Below are 19415 nucleotides of genomic sequence, written 5' to 3'. Positions count from 1 at the left end.
GCTTTAATATTTTATTTATATTTCAGAGCACTATAGTGTTGTGGTTGGTCAATAGGGATCAAATGTTTATACATTAAATACTGTGGAGATAAGTAGTACAGTAGTGCATTATACCATATCAGCATATCATGTGTTTTTGTATGTACAAATTAAGTAACTGTGACTGTGTGGTGGATTAACAAGTGTAATATTAGCCTCTGAAATGTAGCGGAGTAGAAGCAAAATGGAAATAAGTCAAAAAACTACTTAAGTACAATACTTAAATAACCAAATGTAATTTGTTACTTTCCACCAATGGATTTCTCAATGTTCCTAAATTATTTGAAATTGCAGCTGTGGTCCTTTCCCATCAATAATAATCTTAGTATTACAGTGTCACTATCATTGAACACTGTCTTACACTATTATTTAGTTCTGTTACTTGATACAGTAATTGCAGTCATTTTGGTGTCCTTCAAGCTTTCAGCATACACGCAACCAAGCCATCATTAGTATGGTTCAATTAGTCCACTTACATGGAATGGATTTATTATGGGAATGTTCAGAGCCGGCCTGAGGGCTCTGCAGCCACCAGGGATGTTGGTTATTTTTTTAACTGTTTACTGTATTCATGTGTTTCATTGAATGTTTACAATGATTCCTTAACAGCACATTTGCACTACCAAATTATTGTATTAACACTTTTAAGAAGAAAACATTTCTGATGCTAGGAGGCCAAAAGCAATGATTGATTGGTCTGCACTTTTTGCATCCAAAAGCTTCTAATGCAATAATCAGGTTACTATATGATTATTGTATTCTTATACTAGGGTTAAATAACAGATAATGTGCAGATCAGTAGTTATTTAGGTATGTTTTATGTGTCGTATTAGTATTGTGTTGAAATATACCTCTTTATTTTACATCTTTGGTGGGCAATACACTGCTACATTAAGAAATTGATAACACTGTCTTACTGCATTACATCTGAGTAGCAATACTGTAACCACTGACATATTTTTTTTCAAAAGAAGTAATACTATACTTAGGTAATCTTGTGTTTCACAGAACAGACCAATATCCAAGTTTTTTCTGTTGATAAGATTAGTGTCTAAATAGCAACTGGATGAGTAATGGGAGAAATTACTGTCTCTGAGAAGAAATTGCAGAACTAGAATTGCATTAATCAAAAACAGTATCCTAAAACATTACATTCCCATACAACTAACCTGCATTTTCAATTACGTTTCAATCAAAACATACAGTTGTAGACCTAGATAATGTTGGAGAAAAGGCATTTTCCTTAAAGCGTAATTGAAACATGCAGCGTCATTATATGAGAACAACATTTTCCTGGAGACCAGACTGCATTGTCGAACCACTGCAAAACCCTGTTTGGAGGTCAATGTAGGGTGTAGGAATTGATTGAAGGCGTTGTTGCTTAAACCTAACCAAAGCTTAACCAGAACACTGGCAGACCGGAATAAAGTTATGTGAATTGATTTGTAATGGTTTTAGAAAGTGTGTTCCTGATTATAGGGACACCAGATCAAAAAAACTCTCATAAAGACTATTGAATCTAGTCACAAACAGTCCATATGTGATTTGGGAAAGCTAGAAAAGAGATTGTGAGCATGACTAGATTGGAATGTACGGAGGCTCTTACTCTTTTCAGGTTTATCTTGTTGAATTCTAGGAATGTTAAAAGTTGTGTTAGGGTTAGGGTTAGGGTTAGCCTATATTTTCTACCTCCATTTTCTACCTATTTTCCTCTTCCAGCTCTGCGCCATAACATACTCGCATAAACCAGTTTGCATGTGTTTACTCCTCCAGGAAACTCTCAGGAGAATAGAGAGAGAGAGAGAGAGAGAGAGAGAGAGAGAGAGAGAGAGAGAGAGAGAGAGAGAGAGAGAGAGAGAGAGAGAGAGAGAGAGAGAGAGAGAGAGAGAGAGAGAGAGAGAGAGAGGCTAAAGGAGGGATGAAAAGAGATGCAAATACATGTATGCAGATTTACTCTACACTCGGGAAACAGCAGGTTATAAAGAAATGAGAGGGAGAAAGGGAGAGTTGTCTTCAGGGAATAAGGGAAACAAATTGAAAAGAGGCTTTTAAAAAAGTGTATACTGCAGGGAATAAGAAGGAGGGAAAATATAAGGATACAATTATAAGTCAAGGATGATAAGGGAGTTGGTTCTAGAGGTTAATATGTGAAAGCCAAGTGAGGTTTATTGTTTACTTCTGTGTCTAACTTTTTCAGAATTGTTGTTATTCAGCAACATCACATTGCACTGACATGTTGTGTTTGCTTCATAGACTTATATACATGTTTTCGAGCAAACGTAGTCATTTACCTTTTTATAATAATTTTAAGTGTTGTATTGAGGATTAATTATGAAATTGTAATGCACATAATTCAAATCCTTCCTAAACGGGCATGATTTCTTACATTTTTTGAAAATGGTGTTGTATTATTGCAATCCTAGATGTACGAATGGTTTGGTACAGTTGAAGCATCTTGATTTATAATGTAATTCCCTATATTAGTCATTATCATCTGGTTATTTTGTTGACCTATGGTTTTGAGATTCTAAATGAATTAACTTAAATAATATATACCATGAAAGCGGATTTTGTCAGTGCATAATTGTGTTTACGGCTAAATGTAAGCTTAATTTGCATAAGCATATCATTTAATAACCTGAAGGTTCCTTAACTTTAAGACAGTATGCTGTGATTTTAATACTCAAGCACCTGACTACCTGGCTGTATAATCTTGAGTCTTTGGATGTAAAATAATTCCTTTAATATGCATTGAATTATTAGTATAAAGGTATGTTAATATGCTGGTTATTGGTAACTTTGCTACAACTTTGGATGGAGCCAATCAAACTGTTTTCCTCTCGTTATGCTAAGCTATGCTAATCAGCTACAGGTTTTTGCTCCATGTTTTGCTCAAATACATGAAAGTGAATAATTGTATTATCCAACTCTCAGGGGGAATGTACGGAGCCCCCTAGGGGACATGGAGAAGAAAAAATAAATTATTTGAAAAAATATATATATATAGGTTTTGCGAGATCTCGCAAAACTATTCATTTAGCTCAATGTACTTCCTGGTCAGTTGGGCAACACAGAAACCACAACAATGGAGCGGTTCATCGATTTTACTTTGAACTTGGCCTAAAATATAAAGATATAACATCAGTGCTTGGAAATAGGCACGGGTTTCACATAAGTGAAAGACACCTCAAGAAAACACTCAGAGCGAGGGGACATGCACGTCGCAAAGCCTACTCTGAGCTGAGTTATTGACAGATTCAAATTTCGCGGATCAATAACTCATGAACATTACGTTGTAAAAATACAAACAACATGACTTTACAATTATAGCAAGATAGACAATGAGCTACTGAGTCGTTTCTATCAGAACAGTTCGATACGCGCCGTCATCCGAGCTAAACATCAATAATTGGTCACAATCTGCAGCTGGAGGAGGGAGAGGAGTGCTTAGTCTACAAACTGCAACGGGGTTTTGCGAGATCTCGCAAAAGTATTGCATGATCTCGCAAAGGTTTTGCGATATCTCTCTTCTCCATGTCCCCTAGGGGGCTCCGTAGGTACTGTGTATACAGGAGTTTAACCAAAGCATGGTTTAACATGCTATCAGTTTATTACTTCATTAGATGTACCTCTATGGGTATCCAAAGACTCTTTTTGAGTCCTTTTCAACCTATACAACACTCTCCTGCTCATTTAAAAGTTGAAAAACGTATCAAGCAAGAATTCAATGTTGAACAAATGTTCAGGTTCAAAACGTCACATCTTCTGTGTGTGAGTGTGTGTCTGTGTGCTGTTTTTGGATCTTGTAAGGCAGTGATACAGTACCTCACACTGTGATAGCAGATGGTGTTTCAGTGTCATGTCCCACAGTAACATCTTAAACGGCAATGAACCAACAAGAAAGGGCAGCATTTAAGGCCGTAACTGCTTTCAATCCCAAATGCTTTGCTGAGCTTTCACCCCACAACAACCTAAAACCAGGTCGTAGAATGATGACACACACACACACACGCACACACACACACACACAATAATAATAATGGAACAAACACATTGCTAAAGTACATTGCTCCTCACATCTAAGTTCTGAGTTTTTGCTCTTTTGTCTCTCCTTTCACTCAACATCTCAACATCTCTGTTTGCTCCCCCCTTCTTTCTCTCATCAGTGTCTCAGTGTGTGTCGACATTAGGGTGTGGACCCCACTATGAATTCGCCATTGAGGAGTTCTGCATGGCCAAATTCAGACTGGACATGCAAGAACTGGACCAGGGACACTGGTGCATCTGGGAGGACACAGTCGAGTGAGTTGGATAAACACACACACAAAAAGAGGATTCTGTCTAAATCCAAACGCAAACAGATTAACATTCACACTAATGCAAACAACGACATAATGAGCTTTCCATTTTTTATTTGCATAATGCAATGAATCAGCAGTTTCGTTCTATTTGCTAGTTGTAATGCACTAAGAGCATTAAACGCTAAATGCGATTGCAAAGAGTTCCCTAAAAGCCGATTAAAGGCCAGCACAATGATCTCCACACAATATATATTACCCTTATTTACCGTCTTTGATCCAGTGCAAGTTGACAAAATGGAAGTTAACTCCCTACTAAGAGGCATTGTTATCAGAAAAAAAGGAGTATATTGTTTATTTCTGGCTGGAGGTCTACAAAATCGTCCAACATTTTGGTCACCTTCCAACAGCTGATTAGATACTGGGTGAGAGGCAACAGAGAAAGAGATTGAGTGGAAACAAATGGAGGGGGTCAGGAGGGATACAGAGGGAAAGAACAAAAGATGTTCGGCTTGGGTATAAACAGGGACCTTTTGTACATCTACAAATATTATCTTTTCCTCACTGTAATAAACTCTCAACGCCACAGGTTCTCAGAATTGGATTAGATTGCCAGGGATATCATTTAGTACAATTAAATAATCACATAAATAATAACCCCCACTTGACTTACAATTCGAAAATTGTTCATCAGCGGTTGTGTGTTCAAGCATTAAAACCCCCATTCTGAATTACCTGGGTATAATATCATCCATCTTCCCTCCTCGAAAGCTCACAACGGGATCAGAAACCTTGGAAGAGTAAACCAATTACAGCAGTCTCGATCGGGCTGACTCTGATCGAGTTGTTCTTGTCTCACCAGCTTTGTCTCTGTTCTCATGAAAGGTACAAACTGTTATTTTCTGAAACCCTTTTATTCAGTCTTGGGCCAGAGCCAACTGTGTCATAGTAGGTTTGGAAAAGCCAAGCCGCAAAGTTAATTTGGGTAAAGGAGCAGAGTTTCTTGACCTTGTCATTCAGCCAGTACTTTGCACTTTGCAGTGTGAATATAAATAGTCTGTTATCAAGTGGATACAATCATACCTGACACACTGCACTCTTTGTGACTGGTAAATAATGAATTAGGAGTGCCACAAGGCTGTACTTTGTTGCCTCTGTTATTCAGTGTGTTAAGGGAATCCAATGTTATCACATCACACTAAACATTGATCCTTTCAGTGGCTCGCTGTGAAGGACAGAGTAGACTTCAAGATACTGTGTAATCTCTTCAAATGCTTAATAATAATAATAATAATGCATTTTATTTATATAGCGCTTTCACAACTCAAAGACGCTTTACAGTATGAGGGAGGGTAGACAAACAAGGACAGGAAAACAAGTAAGTATAGTAAAATTAAAAAAAAATTAAAAAAAAGGCAGTCAAGAGGAAGTTGATTGAGAGGGGGGGGGCTTATGGGTAGACAGAGTTGAAAGGATGTGTTTTGAGGCGGGACTGAAAGACTGTGAGGGACTCAGAGTCACAAAGATCTTGGGGGAGGGAATTCCAGAGCCTAGGAGCTGCCACTGAGAAGGCTCTGTCCCCAAAGCTGAGAGTGTGGATGTGGAAATGGATAGGAGTCCGGCTGCGGTGGATCTGAGGGACCGTGGGGGTTGATAAGGAGTGAGAAGGTTTGTGAGATAAGGGGGGGGCAGATGGTGGAGTGCTTTGTAGGTGAGGACCAGAATGTTGTAGTTGATGCGATGGGAGACAGGAAGCCAGTGGAGGTCTTTGAGGACTGGGGTGATATGATGCCATGATTTGGTATGCGTGAGGAGATGTACAGCTGCATTTTGAACCCGTTGGAGTCTGTTGAGGGATGTAGTGCTGATGCCGTAAAGAAGTGAGTTGCAGTAGGCAAGGCGGGAGGAAATGAAGGCATGGATTAGTCGTTCCAGAACATGGTTTCTCCGATCTTTTATATCATTATTCCACTTCCATGCCACTCAGATCTTCCAAACAAGGACTCTTATACATAATCCTTTAGGAAATCAAATGGAGATTCTACGTCCCATCCATCTAGAACTGTTTCTTGAACTGCTTCAAAAAACGTTTTAAAACCCACTTCTACCCACTGCCTTCCTTGTATGGGTGAATTTATTTGTGTCCCCTGTATTTGTTTACATGTCCGAGGGTTATAACTGTATACTGTATGTATGTTTCTCCCGGTGAAGAACTCTTAAACTTTGTTTTTCAAAAGCTGCTCTATGAATGCAACCTTACTTACATCTTGCATTCACAGGAAAGTCTGCATGCATGCAGATGATACAGTTATATTGCTCAAGTTAAAGATATACTAAAGAAAAAGCTTACACATAAAAATAATAAATTAAATTGAAATTAAACAAATGTTTGGTAACCTAATTTAAACATGGCTATACTATATATATATATATATATATATTTTAAATCCTAATTCAGAATTAATAAAATGTGTCCGTTATTAGCTCAACCAAGAAGTATATATTTGTTCATTCAATAAGGATTAGGTTTAGGGTTGTTTCTCTTTTTGTCAGTGGGTTAGGGTTCTGGGGAGCGCAGCGTGGTGCACGTGCTCTCTGGTAAGTATTTTTGTTTAAAAACTCCTGTAATAAAACCAATAAAAGTTTATAAAAGCCCTGTTTGGTCTGTGTTAAAAAATTAAATGAAATAAAATAAAGAAAATGCAATAAAACGGATAAAAGAGAGCAGCGGCTGAAGCACAGAGCGTGTGCGGCGGCGGCGGGGTTAAAACCTGTTATCCTGCCCCCCCCCCCCCGAGGGAGTCTCCCCCGATGGTGTGTCCGAGGCTGTGTCCCACAACATCTGGTAAAAGGCCTGGGGCCTCATTTATAAAGGGATATACGCTCAAAAAAGTTTCTACGCAATGTTTGCGATACTAACTTGACGGGAAAACATTCGGTCCTCCATGCAAACTCTAACCCATGCGTACGCACTAAGCACAACAACGGGAGAGACGAGAAACTGCGACACCGTTGGCAGAAGGAAGAATGGATAGAAATGTGTATATATATATATATATAAATAATACCATAAATAAAATGTTACCTCTCATTTATCATGAAGAATTCATTTTCACAAATTGATTAAAGCCAATCTTAAAATGATTAAACAAAGGCCTGTTTGAGACTCCTCAGTGCACACAAAAACATAACTTGGAGAAATAAATAAATACGGATATGTTATTGATCACCCCTCGATTATGTTCTCTTGTTAAGAAATGTATTCTCATAAATGATGCAGTAAACAGAAGGACAGAATTACTTTAAACTGACAACGTTTTGCATTTCTATAGGTTGTATAGATTATGGATTTGCTGATCGACAGCTGGAACACAAACCACCAAATACAAACAAATAACTCAGATCCAGTCGTCATGACTCCACTCCGGAGGGATTCCCCGAGCATTTCTTACAGTTTCTCATCAACGGGGGTGTCTCCTGTCCCCGGTACAAACACACTGCCTGAGGAAGGCTATGTGTATTTATTTTGTCATGAACCTTTTTCGGACCACTTATTTATTTATGTTGGTGACGATCCGACCTCCATGCTGCTACTCTTGTCAAACTGCATCCACCAAACAATATGATTTATCTCCACCTCCCCAAAATAACCAAAATCTGACACGGTGTGAGATGTCTTTTTTAACTGTTCTGTCGCATTTCCTGCGATCTTCTTCATGCAGTCAGTCAGAATGAATGAATGAATGAATGGGCGTTTCTTTGACTATTTATAGGCAAATATGGGCATAACGTCAAGCCTGCAGAAGCTGCGCCACATTTTGAGTCCATTGTGATTTATAAAGGGAAACCGGTGTCAGTACCAGATATGTTCGGGCTACCAGATATGTTCGGGTGTATTTCCGTCGCATCCGTCATCCGTCATATCCGTCATATACTCACCTCCCTCTGCTCCCAGCGCTCTGCTGCCACACACCGGCCGTCTGCGGATCTGCAGCCGGAGGAACTCGGGACAGCTTGTTATGTGTGGGGTGCTATGGTGGGGTCCCATGCACTTGTGCACATAAATAATGTTTCTAATTATTTACAATTTAAAAAATATATATATTCTGCGTTACTTTAGCCAACACTTTTATAAGGCCACTAGATTAGATAATTACGAAATGTGTAGATAGAATACATATATTTCAGGTTGTTATTTTGTCATTATGTTTAATGTTTTATTTACCTTTTAGTATTTTTATATAGTATCTGAACTTTGGAAAGGAGTTGGGAGACACACGACACATCAAATCACATCTACAGATCAAGGCGAAGCGAATGGATGTACTCCCATACTCCTAGCGTGAAAATGTTTGTGAAAACGTGTGCAAAGTCTCCGAAAATCCTAAAAATAAGCTCATATTTGAATTCCCCATAAAAAAACACATCATTCAGTAAAAACAAGGCCCCACTGATCATCTACTCTCTGAGACGATTCCATGGATGTCTGGCTTGAGTTTCGGCCACCAGGGAAAGTGGACAAAAGTGCCCGAGATCAGCCTCTTAATTTACCCAGGGCCTAGTGCTTGGCTTTGGGCATGAAAATTCAGGAAACTCCCCTGAGTATTTTATTAAATATCTGAACTTTGGAGAGGAGTTGGGGACACACACGACACATCAAATCACATCTACAGATCAAGACGAAGCTATTGGAAGTACTCCTAGCGTGTGAAAATGTTTGTGAAAAACGTGTGCAAAGTCTCCGAAAACGGACAAAGTAAAGAATGAAGTGTCGGCTATGTTTAAATGTTCGGAATTTGACCGTGATGGCCCTCTTGAGTTGCCGTAAAATATGACGAATATGACGGATGACGGATGCGACGGAAATACACCCGAACATATCTGGTAGCCCGAACATATCTGACACCGGTGTCAGTACTTTGTCCGTTATTATATGTAGAAGATTATACTTTTTCTCCGTCATGTTGTTTCCTTAGCAACAACTTCAAACAGGCATAGCCTACACTTCATTCTTTACTTTGTCCGTTATTATATGTAGAAGATATTAATTTGTTCTCCGTCATGTTGTTTCCATAGCAACAACTTCAAACAATAACAACTAACCGCTAGCCGCAAAGCTAGCATCACAGCCACTGCTCCGTTTTCGGAGACTTTGCACACGTTTTTCACAAACATTTTCACAGGCTAGGAGTACTTCCAATAGCTTCGTCTTGATCTGTAGATGTGATTTGATGTGTCGTGTGTCCCCCAACTCCTCTCCAAAGTTCAGATATTTAATAAAATACTCAGGGGAGTTTCCTGAATTGTCATGCCCAAAGCCAAGCACTGGGTAAATTAAGAGGCTGATCTCGGGCACTTTTGTCCACTTTCCCTGGTGGCCGAAACTCAAGCCAGACATCCATGGAATCGTCTCAGAGAGTAGATGATCAGTGGGGCCTTGTTTTTACTGAATGATGTGTTTTTTTATGGGGAATTCAAATATGAGCTTATTTTTAGGATTTTCGGAGACTTTGCACACGTTTTTCACAAACATTTTCACGCTAGGAGTATGGGAGTACATCCATTTGCTTCGCCTTGATCTGTAGATGTGATTTGATGTGTCGTGTGTCTCCCAACTCCTTTCCAAAGTTCAGATACTATATAAAAATACTAAAAGGTAAATAAAACATTAAACATAATGACAAAATAACAACCTGAAATATATGTATTCTATCTACACATTTCGTAATTATCTAATCTAGTGGCCTTATAAAAGTGTTGGCTAAAGTAACGCAGAATATATATATTTTTTAAATTGTAAATAATTAGAAACATTATTTATGTGCACAAGTACATGGGACCCCACCATAGCACCCCACACATAACAAGCTGTCCCGAGTTCCTCCGGCTGCAGTTCCGCAGACGGCCGGTGTGTGGCAGCAGAGCGCTGGGAGCAGAGGGAGGTGAGTATATGACGGATATGACGGATGACGGATGCGACGGAAATACACCCGAACATATCTGGTAGCCCGAACATATCTGGTACTGACACCGGCGTAGGAAGTGCCGTACGCACTTTCCTCGCCGGTACGCAATGTTTGGTGAATCGGAAAATGTCGGAAAATGTCTGTACCTATTTTGTTGCTTTGTACTACTAAGCAACCTTCCCACGTGAATCCTACGCACGGCGTTATAAATGAGGCCCCTGGTAAGTAAGCTAAACACATCTGGCTAAAAAGGACCGAGGTTGACTTTGTTTAAAATCAGCATGCAGGTAAGATAAGTATTACATTGTAAATAAATTATAAATAAATACATAAAAGTGCTTGGTAAAATCAGTGCTTAAAAATAAGTGCTGGTAAAAAATCACATCAACCCAAATAATACAAGATAACATATAATATAAAATATAATACATAGAACTATAATATATAATACATAAAGTATAAAATATGTAAAGTGTAAAATATATAATACACACAGGTTAGTAGGCACACGGGGAGGCAAAAATATTTTAAAAATAAAGTCAACCAAGTGTCTCTAAAAGTGTTTAAAACCCAGGCCGAGGTCTAGAGGGGTGGTGGAGGTGAGACATGGGACACGCCCCGAGTGATGTTTAAAAATACTTTATTAAAGGGATTGTTTCAGCGTGTTTCTCTGCAGGAGATGTTAGACATCCATTTAAAATAAGGAAAACATGCAATAAACCGTGCTCTCCAATTGCGAGGATCTCACATCCCAACAAAATGATGATGAGAATATTGTAAGTAGGTATGTCAGAGCCACTTTCGTCTAGCCTTTGACCATTTATAGCAGTTTGTTTTACGGTTAGATTTGATGGAGACGACAGACGTCTCGAAGAATGCGAGCAGGGATAAGCAACAACCAATCTGCTAGGAGAACTAATCCCCCTGTTGATAAACATAGCAACATTAAATCTTAGTAACATCAACAATTCTAAAAATAAAGCATATATTGAGCAGGGGGTAGTGGTGGTGGGATTGGTAAAGGAAAATGAGAAATATCCTGCTGTTCCCCTCTTATTGCTTGAGATGAAAGCTTTTGTTGTACATTGTGTGCTGACAAAGTCTTCCTGACACAAGAATGTCTCTTAACATTATGTATAAACTCAGATTTGTGTCTTCAGTTTACAGATATAAAACATATACAACAAATAAACAACAACTAATTAATGAAAGATTGGGATTACAAAATGGTTCAGTATAAAAGATTGCATCCTGGCCAAGATGTCCGTAGGGATTTATCATTTTGTGCAACCAACATTTGGTCTCTGCGTATGTCTGTGTATGAGTGTGTGTCACAACAGTTGCACACAATGCATTCATACTAAACAAGCTACCCTCCAATAATACTCTGTTATAACATTTATCATGTTAACGATGGTTTTCACGCAAAGAAGTTGTTTTTATTGGGAAATTCTATTCCTATTTATGTTAAAATCACCAAATATCATAGGCCCCGCCCACCACCGCTGGTTGAACCTGATTCACCTGGGAAATTGGCTTTTAATTTGGGGACATTTTAAATCGTATCCCTGTTCATGTTTCATTGTTTCATGGTTCTGTAATCGAACTCTTACAGTGTTTTCTTTGTTATAACTTATTTGTAGTTATGTTCCTCACTTTTTATTTTTACCCATTGTTATTTGTATACATCTTGTCTTGCTCTGTAAAGCACATTGGGCTGCATCTTGCATGAAAGGTGCTGTATGAAAAAAACATGACTTTAGTTGCACCTGGATTAAATTCACATGCTACCCAGCAGTAAATTAAGTAATTAAATGTAGTTCCAACTTGACCAGCTTTGATGATGACATCAATACATCAATAATAATAATAAACAAAACATATAATGTATACTATTCTGAAATGCACTTATCTGATATTTACTTGTAACAGAGTATTCCTAGAATCTGGTACTTTTACATTTAGTAAAGTACAAGATCTGAGTACTTCTTCCACCTCGTACTTCTTTGAGTGCAAGAGCAAACAGTCATATATGTTTGACTCAGATAAGGAGTTTGTTTCGGAAGAAAAATGGCACTAGCGGATGTATCAGAATGGTATTTTTCGTTAGCGTTTTTTTTTTCTTTGCTAGCTTGGTTACTTTTAACTTGGTGACATCAGTGTGTGGTTGTGAAACATACAATATTATCTTCTTCTTCGTGGATATTGGAGAAAAACTCCAGGGTTTGGTTTACTTGCAATAAATGCACACTACACACCATGTGTGCTGCCAAACCTTTTCTATTCTAATGCTAACTCTGGCTCTCTGCACTGTTAAGTTCACTCTGCCCTTGAGCATTCAGATGTCTTTGACGCCATTTGCATATAAGACAGCGATTTTCTTTCTAAAAAGGTATGACAACCCAAATCAAGCATGAATCTCAAGAGGTTAGTAGGCCTATGTGAAAAACACTTCTCTAGTGACACTTTGCACAGATAAAAGTCAGCATAGTCAAGGTCAGACATGGTTGGGTGCATTAGCATAACACAAAGGAATGTTTGATAAAGTGGAACACTTAACATTGTCCTGCACTCAACTATCCTTCACTCCTGCTTCTCTGCTACTACTCTGCATGACATTTCCTGCGTTCGATGCCATTATGATAATGCACGCGTACATTTGTCACAAACTTATGATACTAAAGTACTGTAGACTGCAGTATATATTACAAACTGCATGTTTATATTACCCAGATCCCATAATATATACCTTCTTCCAATATACCTACAAGATTTTACACTTAAGTGCCAATTTGCCTTTAATTGTTCTACATCGTAACTCCCCTGCTTTGGGTATTACAGCTGTAGTTTTATTTGCAATAAACTCTTGTGTTTCATAGATGCTAATGCTAAGATATTGCATGGTTATCTGTGCCCTTTACATTTTCTGAGATTGCTTATACATTCATTACAGCTCCTCAAGCAGGATTGTTATTATTATCATGGTGCAATTTGTTCCTCTTTCAATATTTTGCGTCCATATTAAATTCTATCATGCAATTAGAAAAAGGCATGACAATTCCTTATACATTTAGTAACACCATTACTAACATTCAGGAGCAATCAAAATGACACGATAAAGAAATGAATGTGAGTCTGTCTAACTTCAATGTGGGAGCAAACATCACTGAGCTTATCAGCTCAGTGAAAATGACTCCCGTCCTTTCTATTTTTAATCTAGTACTTGAGATGCAAGCAAAGAGTAACTGTCCTAATGACAGCTATTATAATCAGATCATTTGAAATCAGGCTGACTGAAAAATAGAATGAATTTGAATTAGAATTTAGAAAATATTCTCCTTTACTTGACAGGGTTTTCACAGCAGACATTTTGACAATATGACAGACGTTGTTTTATATGTTTTTTTAAGTGTTTACATTTGGATTTTTGGCTACTGTGACATGTTAAATGTTAAAAGATAAATTATGAACTAAATTAAACTATAACAATAAAATATCTAGACAAGTAAGAGTATGTGATCTTCCCTTTTCTGTATGGTATACATTTGACATCTCTCAATTTAGAAATGCTATATAACCCGTACATCCATTCCGCAGGACAACAATTGACCTCAGTTCCTTATTGACAGCATACATGAAGCATAAAATGTAAAATTGTAGATGAATAGCTATTTTTGATGTTGTCACAACTGTCTCAGGGTACAGAGACATTTTGATAAGGGCTGTGCTGTGTAAAAGCAAATGGGGTTTGCTAGTAAACTCGCTGATTGCACGCGTTTGATGATACGTTTAGATCCGTGATCATTCAAAAACGACTTTCAATGTATCATTTCGGTCTGCTTGCATTCAGGTATGTACAAGACACAAGGCAGATGGAAAATATGAAAAGTCTGCCAATGCAGATGGAAGGCAGATGGAAAGACGTTTGAAGTCCAGCTGGAGACGAGAATAATAACATGTCACCATCTAGGTTCAATTTGTACTTTTTCAAGAATGTTGATTTAAAAATGAAAGCTCTTAGGGTCTGCATTTAAAGCACTCACCTGCCACTTGACTCAAGAGCACGCAAACTAATAGATGCATGAATGAGAGGTTGAACATCTTCAGCTTCCTTTTTACAAAACCAAATATGGCTATTACGTACTTACTTTAAGTGAACGGATCTGTAACGCCATAATGCACTAGCTTCTGGACATTTCTGGTTTCATTTTTCTTATTTCTTAATATTTGAACATTTTGAAAAGGAAGTTATCATGACGTTAAAAGCAAAAACATTTGTTGGTAGTTCTGCACATTTGATGGTGTGTAAAGTAGAGGGTGGACACATGGTTTCTTGGCTATCTCTTGTCACATTTTTCTTATTTTCCTATTATCTAGATTTACTGTATTTACAACATTTTAATAGTAAATATATAAAAACAATACAATACATTTGTTAATCATACTTAAAACATATCCCAAGTCATTGTTTTAATTCTCTTATTTTACTCACTGCTAAGCATTATTCTGCAGTTTAGGCAGCAGCAATTCACTGAAGCAGCTGATCTGTTGTGAGGCAGCAGATATCAAAGCGTTTGAACTGTCTGCTCAGTTAACTGAGGTTTGGCCATTTATAGCCACAAGTAGCCAACAGTTCATCCCATAAACACTTTTCATCTTGGAATTCCTTCGTGCTTTCTTTTTCTCATCCAGCCGTTAAATCTCTCACTAAAGTTTTCATGGCTTTTGGTGCCCGGGAGCCTCTATACGAGGTCAGAATACCACAGACTCCTCAATAATGCACATACCACCTATAGGTCGCTGCCTACGTCGGGAGGATGTGCACAGATGTAGTCTAGTTTGTAAAGCTGATGGTTTGTAAAGACTCCTCTCCGGCCAAAGAGAGTGTTTGGACTGGAGTTATTTCACATTAAAGAAACAGTAACTTTAAAGAAATGGATGAGTTAAAAAATATAGAGAATGATCAAGGATTTTGTATTCAGCTTTCGTGTCCAATTACTTGGTGCCAACGGCTTCTCTGGTCAAATAAAATAACAGTTTAATTGCTTCATGCCTTCGGACACAACTCCTTAAATAAAGGTTCTAAGTCTTTGATATATTTCTTCAGCCATCATAACAGAAGTTCCACTGCAGTTTCTGTCAGAAGTTGGCAGTATACAGTAGGTTGCACATTTTCACATCCTTTTTAAGAAATGTTTAGAAGTTTTACTTGGTTAGTTTACTAGTTCCGCAAGCGACTGTCTCCATCGACAGAGAAACAATGGGGTTATGGCTTGAATATGAATAGGCAGCGGAAGGTGTCTTTCAAAAATATATATTTCTTGCTATTCATTTTAGGGAGCCCACTTTACTCTTGAACTTCACTGCTAACAACAAGTGTCAGTGTGCTCCACTAGCTTGACTGTAGTAACTCTGGGTCTTAATAGCCTATGCTTGTTATCATGGAAATTGTAGCTAAAAGCTTTGAATATGTCATTGTGCTTTATAACAAAAACACTATATTTATTTTAACAGAGAGAATAACATACAAATACAAATGTGTATTCATAAGTACGGTGGCCCTGAAGTGCAAGACACCACAGCATTTCAGAAAACACTACAGCATTTTACAAAACGTTGAAGCATTTCAGAAAACATAACAGCATTTCACAAAACGCCGCAGCATTTCAGAAAACGCCACAGCATTTCAGAAAACACAACAGCATTTCAGAAAACACAACAGCATTTCAGAAAACACCACAGCATTTCACATTGGACGGAAAGGGTATTCCTTTAGGGCAGGCATCTTCAAAGTCCGGACTCCGGTCCAGGGGCCTCATGTATAACGCTGTGCGTAGGATTCACGTGGGAAGGTTGCTTATGTAGTAGAAATCCGAAAAATAGGTCCATACATTTTCCGCCACTTCCCGATTCACCAAACAGTGCGCACCGGCGAGGAAAGTGCGTACAGCACTTCCTACGCCGGTTTCCCTTTATAAATCACAACCGACTCGAAATGCGGTGCAGCTTTTGCGGGCTTCACGTAACGCCCATATTTGCCTATAAATAGTCAAAGAAACGCCCATTCATTCATTAATTCTGACTGACTGCATGAAGAAGATCGCAGGAAATGACGACAGAACAGCTAAAAAAGACATCTCACACCGTGTCAGATTCTGGTTATTTTGGGGAGGTCGAGATAAGTCATATTATTTGGTGGATGCAGTTTGAACAGGGGAGCAGCATGGAGGTCGGATCGTAACCAAAATAAATAAATAAAAGGTTCATGACAAAAACAATACACATCCTTCCTCAGGCAGTCTGTTCGTACCGGGGACAGGAGACACCCCCTTGATGAGAAACTGTAAGAAGTGAACGGGGAATCCCCCCGGTGTGGAGTCATGACGACTGGATCTGAATTATTTGTTTGTATTTTTTGGTGGTTTGTGTCCCAGCTGTCGATCAGCTGTGCGCAGCCTCTCCACTGCAGCCTGTGCGTCTCAACCCCCCCGCAGCAACCCTATATCCACCAGTTAAAGGAAATACAACTAATGTGTTGTGTTATATTAGCTGTACAATTTACCACATATGGTGTTCTTAGCTTCCATACCTCCTGTGTTTTACGAGCGACTTATCAAGTCTTGGCAAACGGCATAAAACACGATTAAACATGATAGTATATAAAACCATGCTCGTATCTACAACCTATAGAAATGCAACACGGCGTCAGTTTAGACGTAATTCTGTCCTCCTGCTTACCGCATCATTTATGAGAAAACATTTCATAACATTAACACAACATATTCGAGGTGGTTTTCAATAACATATCCGTATTTATTTATTTCTCCAAGTTATGTTTTTGTGTGCACTGAGGAGTCGCAAACAGGCGTTTGTTTAATCATTTTAAGATTGGCTTTAATCAATGTTTGAAAATGAATTCTTCATATATGATAAATGAGAGGTAACATTTTATTTATGGTATTATTTCCACATATTTCTCTCCATTTTTCCTTCTGCCAACGGTGTCGCAGTTTCTCGTCTCTCCCGTTTGTGTGCTTAGTGCGTACGCATGGGTTAGAGTTTGCGTGGAGGACCGCACGTTTTCCCATCAAGTTAGTATTTTATAAATCGCAAACTTTGCGTAGAAACTGGCGTACGCCATTTTTTGAGCGTATATCGCTTTATAAATGAGGCCCCAGATCCGGACCGAACCACAACTGTCTCTGAGCAAATTATACTTTTCATATGTATTATCTGTATTATCTGTGTTATCTGCGAGACATCTGGTGCTAGCTGCTCTAACGGTTCTAGACCAATTTGACTGGGGGGGCCACTGGGGGGCCAGTTATTTTCTGAGGGGGGCACAATAAATGCAGGACGAAAAAGAGAACTAGACAGTATGAAGTAATTGCGCATAAGAAAACAATGCAATACAGTTATTGGTATTTGTTTCAGTACACTTATTTATTTCAGATAGATCTTATAATTATTACTGTTAGCTTCAGCTTAAGTTATAGTGCAATGTTTGCACTAACACCATATTTATATAAAAATAAAGGCAATGAACAGTTACATCTCTACTTTACATAAGGGTGTCTGCACAATCTCACATTACAACAACAAAATCCTGCGGTTTTTAGAAAATCGAGTACCAGAAAATATACATTTAAAAAAAACAACAAAAAAAACTTGTCATTGTTAGGGGGGCCACAGGGGGGTCAGAGGTCAGTCTTAGGGGGGCACTGGCCCGCCCTGGCCCCCCACCTAGAACCGCCCCTGATCGCCACAACGCAACGAGTCAAAATGATCCGCTATGTCCATAGACTGCAAACAGCGCTCTGCATGTCCTGTTCCACTGTCTGTGTGTGTCTGTCAACGCATTGGTCCAATCACATTCAGCATCCCGTCAGCGTTTTTTCCCCCCAAACAATCCGCGAATCAGAGGCACAGTAGGGCGGGTCTTTGCGGAATGCGAGTGGGAAAAATGTGTGTCTCGTCTCTTGCAACCTGTCTGAGTCAGAGCGAGAGTTTAAAAAAAAAAAAAATCAGAGCGAGAGTTAACAGCTCATCTAGTTCCATCTGTACTGTAGCTAATAGCCTAGTTTCACCTACCGGGGTGGCAACTGACACCATAAAAATAGGCGCTGCCACCCCAGCTGCCACCCCAGTTGGCAGCTTTGTTTTGAAAGAAAAGTTGTGGCTCATCGGACATTTATGAGAGAAAGTCTCTAATGTCCGAGTGCAAGTGAATGCAGCACAAGATGCACGTCATGTAACCCCTCCCCCGGTCCTGGCGCGAGCGTGGACATATGATTGGCGGCGATTTCATTTGGGGAGGCGGACGGTGCAAAACGAGAAGCATTCGGACTAGTGATGGGAATTCCGGCTCTTCTTGGTGAGCCGGATAATTTGGCTCGGCTCACCAAGAAGAGCCGGCTCTTTCGGCTCCCAAACGACTCTTCAGTTTACCACATATTATACCTTTTAATTAAATCAAATGTAGCCCTGTTTTGACTAATGATTTATATGTGTACACATATATCACTTAAATTAGTCAATACATCCTTTGTACTGAAGTATTCAAAAGTAAAAATTACATGTTTAATATAAATGATTTGCTGTGGCCAATTGTTTTCATTGCATTTACAGACCTTGTAACTCTCTGATACCACCCAATGAATGCATTGACTTGCTTGTAGAACCACGCTACACAAAACAGATAAGGGGTTACTGTATCGACCTATATAAAGTATATAAATATCTTTTTTTATATAAAAAAATATAGACTATATAGACCGAAAATATCCTGCATTTTAGCCATGCCTAATTTCGCTCTATTTGCTCTTTCCAGCGCTGTTTTTGGCAGGGGCTGATTCTGTGAGCTGCAGCTGACCACGCCCCCCTGCAGGAGAGGGGAGCGTGCTTTGAGATCAGCTGCTGGGCTGTCAGAAGAGGGGGAGAAAAAGAGATCTCCGTCCTCCTTGTTTTATTCTTATAGAAGTAAGAAGAGAAGTAATGGGGCAGAAACCCTCCTTTTTACGCAGCGGTCCAGACATAGACATCAAACGGCGACACATATTCAGTGTGCAGTTCCTTTGGCATTAGGGCAGGGATATCTAAATACTTTCCAAGG

General features: G+C 38.9%; 1 protein-coding gene across 2 annotated transcripts in view; it reads left to right on the top strand.

The window, feature by feature from the left end:
• ramp1 (receptor activity modifying protein 1) overlaps positions 1 to 19415 on the top strand; it is a 137359-nt gene that overhangs the window by 79777 nt on the left and 38167 nt on the right. For both annotated transcript variants that reach the window (XM_034208801.1, XM_034208800.1), the window contains exon 2: positions 4206 to 4341. In XM_034208801.1, the coding sequence (XP_034064692.1) occupies positions 4271 to 4341 (71 nt within the window). In that variant the 5' untranslated portion in view covers positions 4206 to 4270. The remainder of the gene's footprint in view (positions 1 to 4205; positions 4342 to 19415) is intronic.

This window comes from Gymnodraco acuticeps, unplaced genomic scaffold, assembly GCF_902827175.1.
Source record: "Gymnodraco acuticeps unplaced genomic scaffold, fGymAcu1.1, whole genome shotgun sequence".
In the NCBI taxonomy this organism is placed as follows: domain Eukaryota; kingdom Metazoa; phylum Chordata; class Actinopteri; order Perciformes; family Bathydraconidae; genus Gymnodraco; species Gymnodraco acuticeps.
The sequence above is the reverse complement of the archived record's forward strand: the minus strand, read 5'-3'. Positions and strand labels throughout refer to the sequence as shown.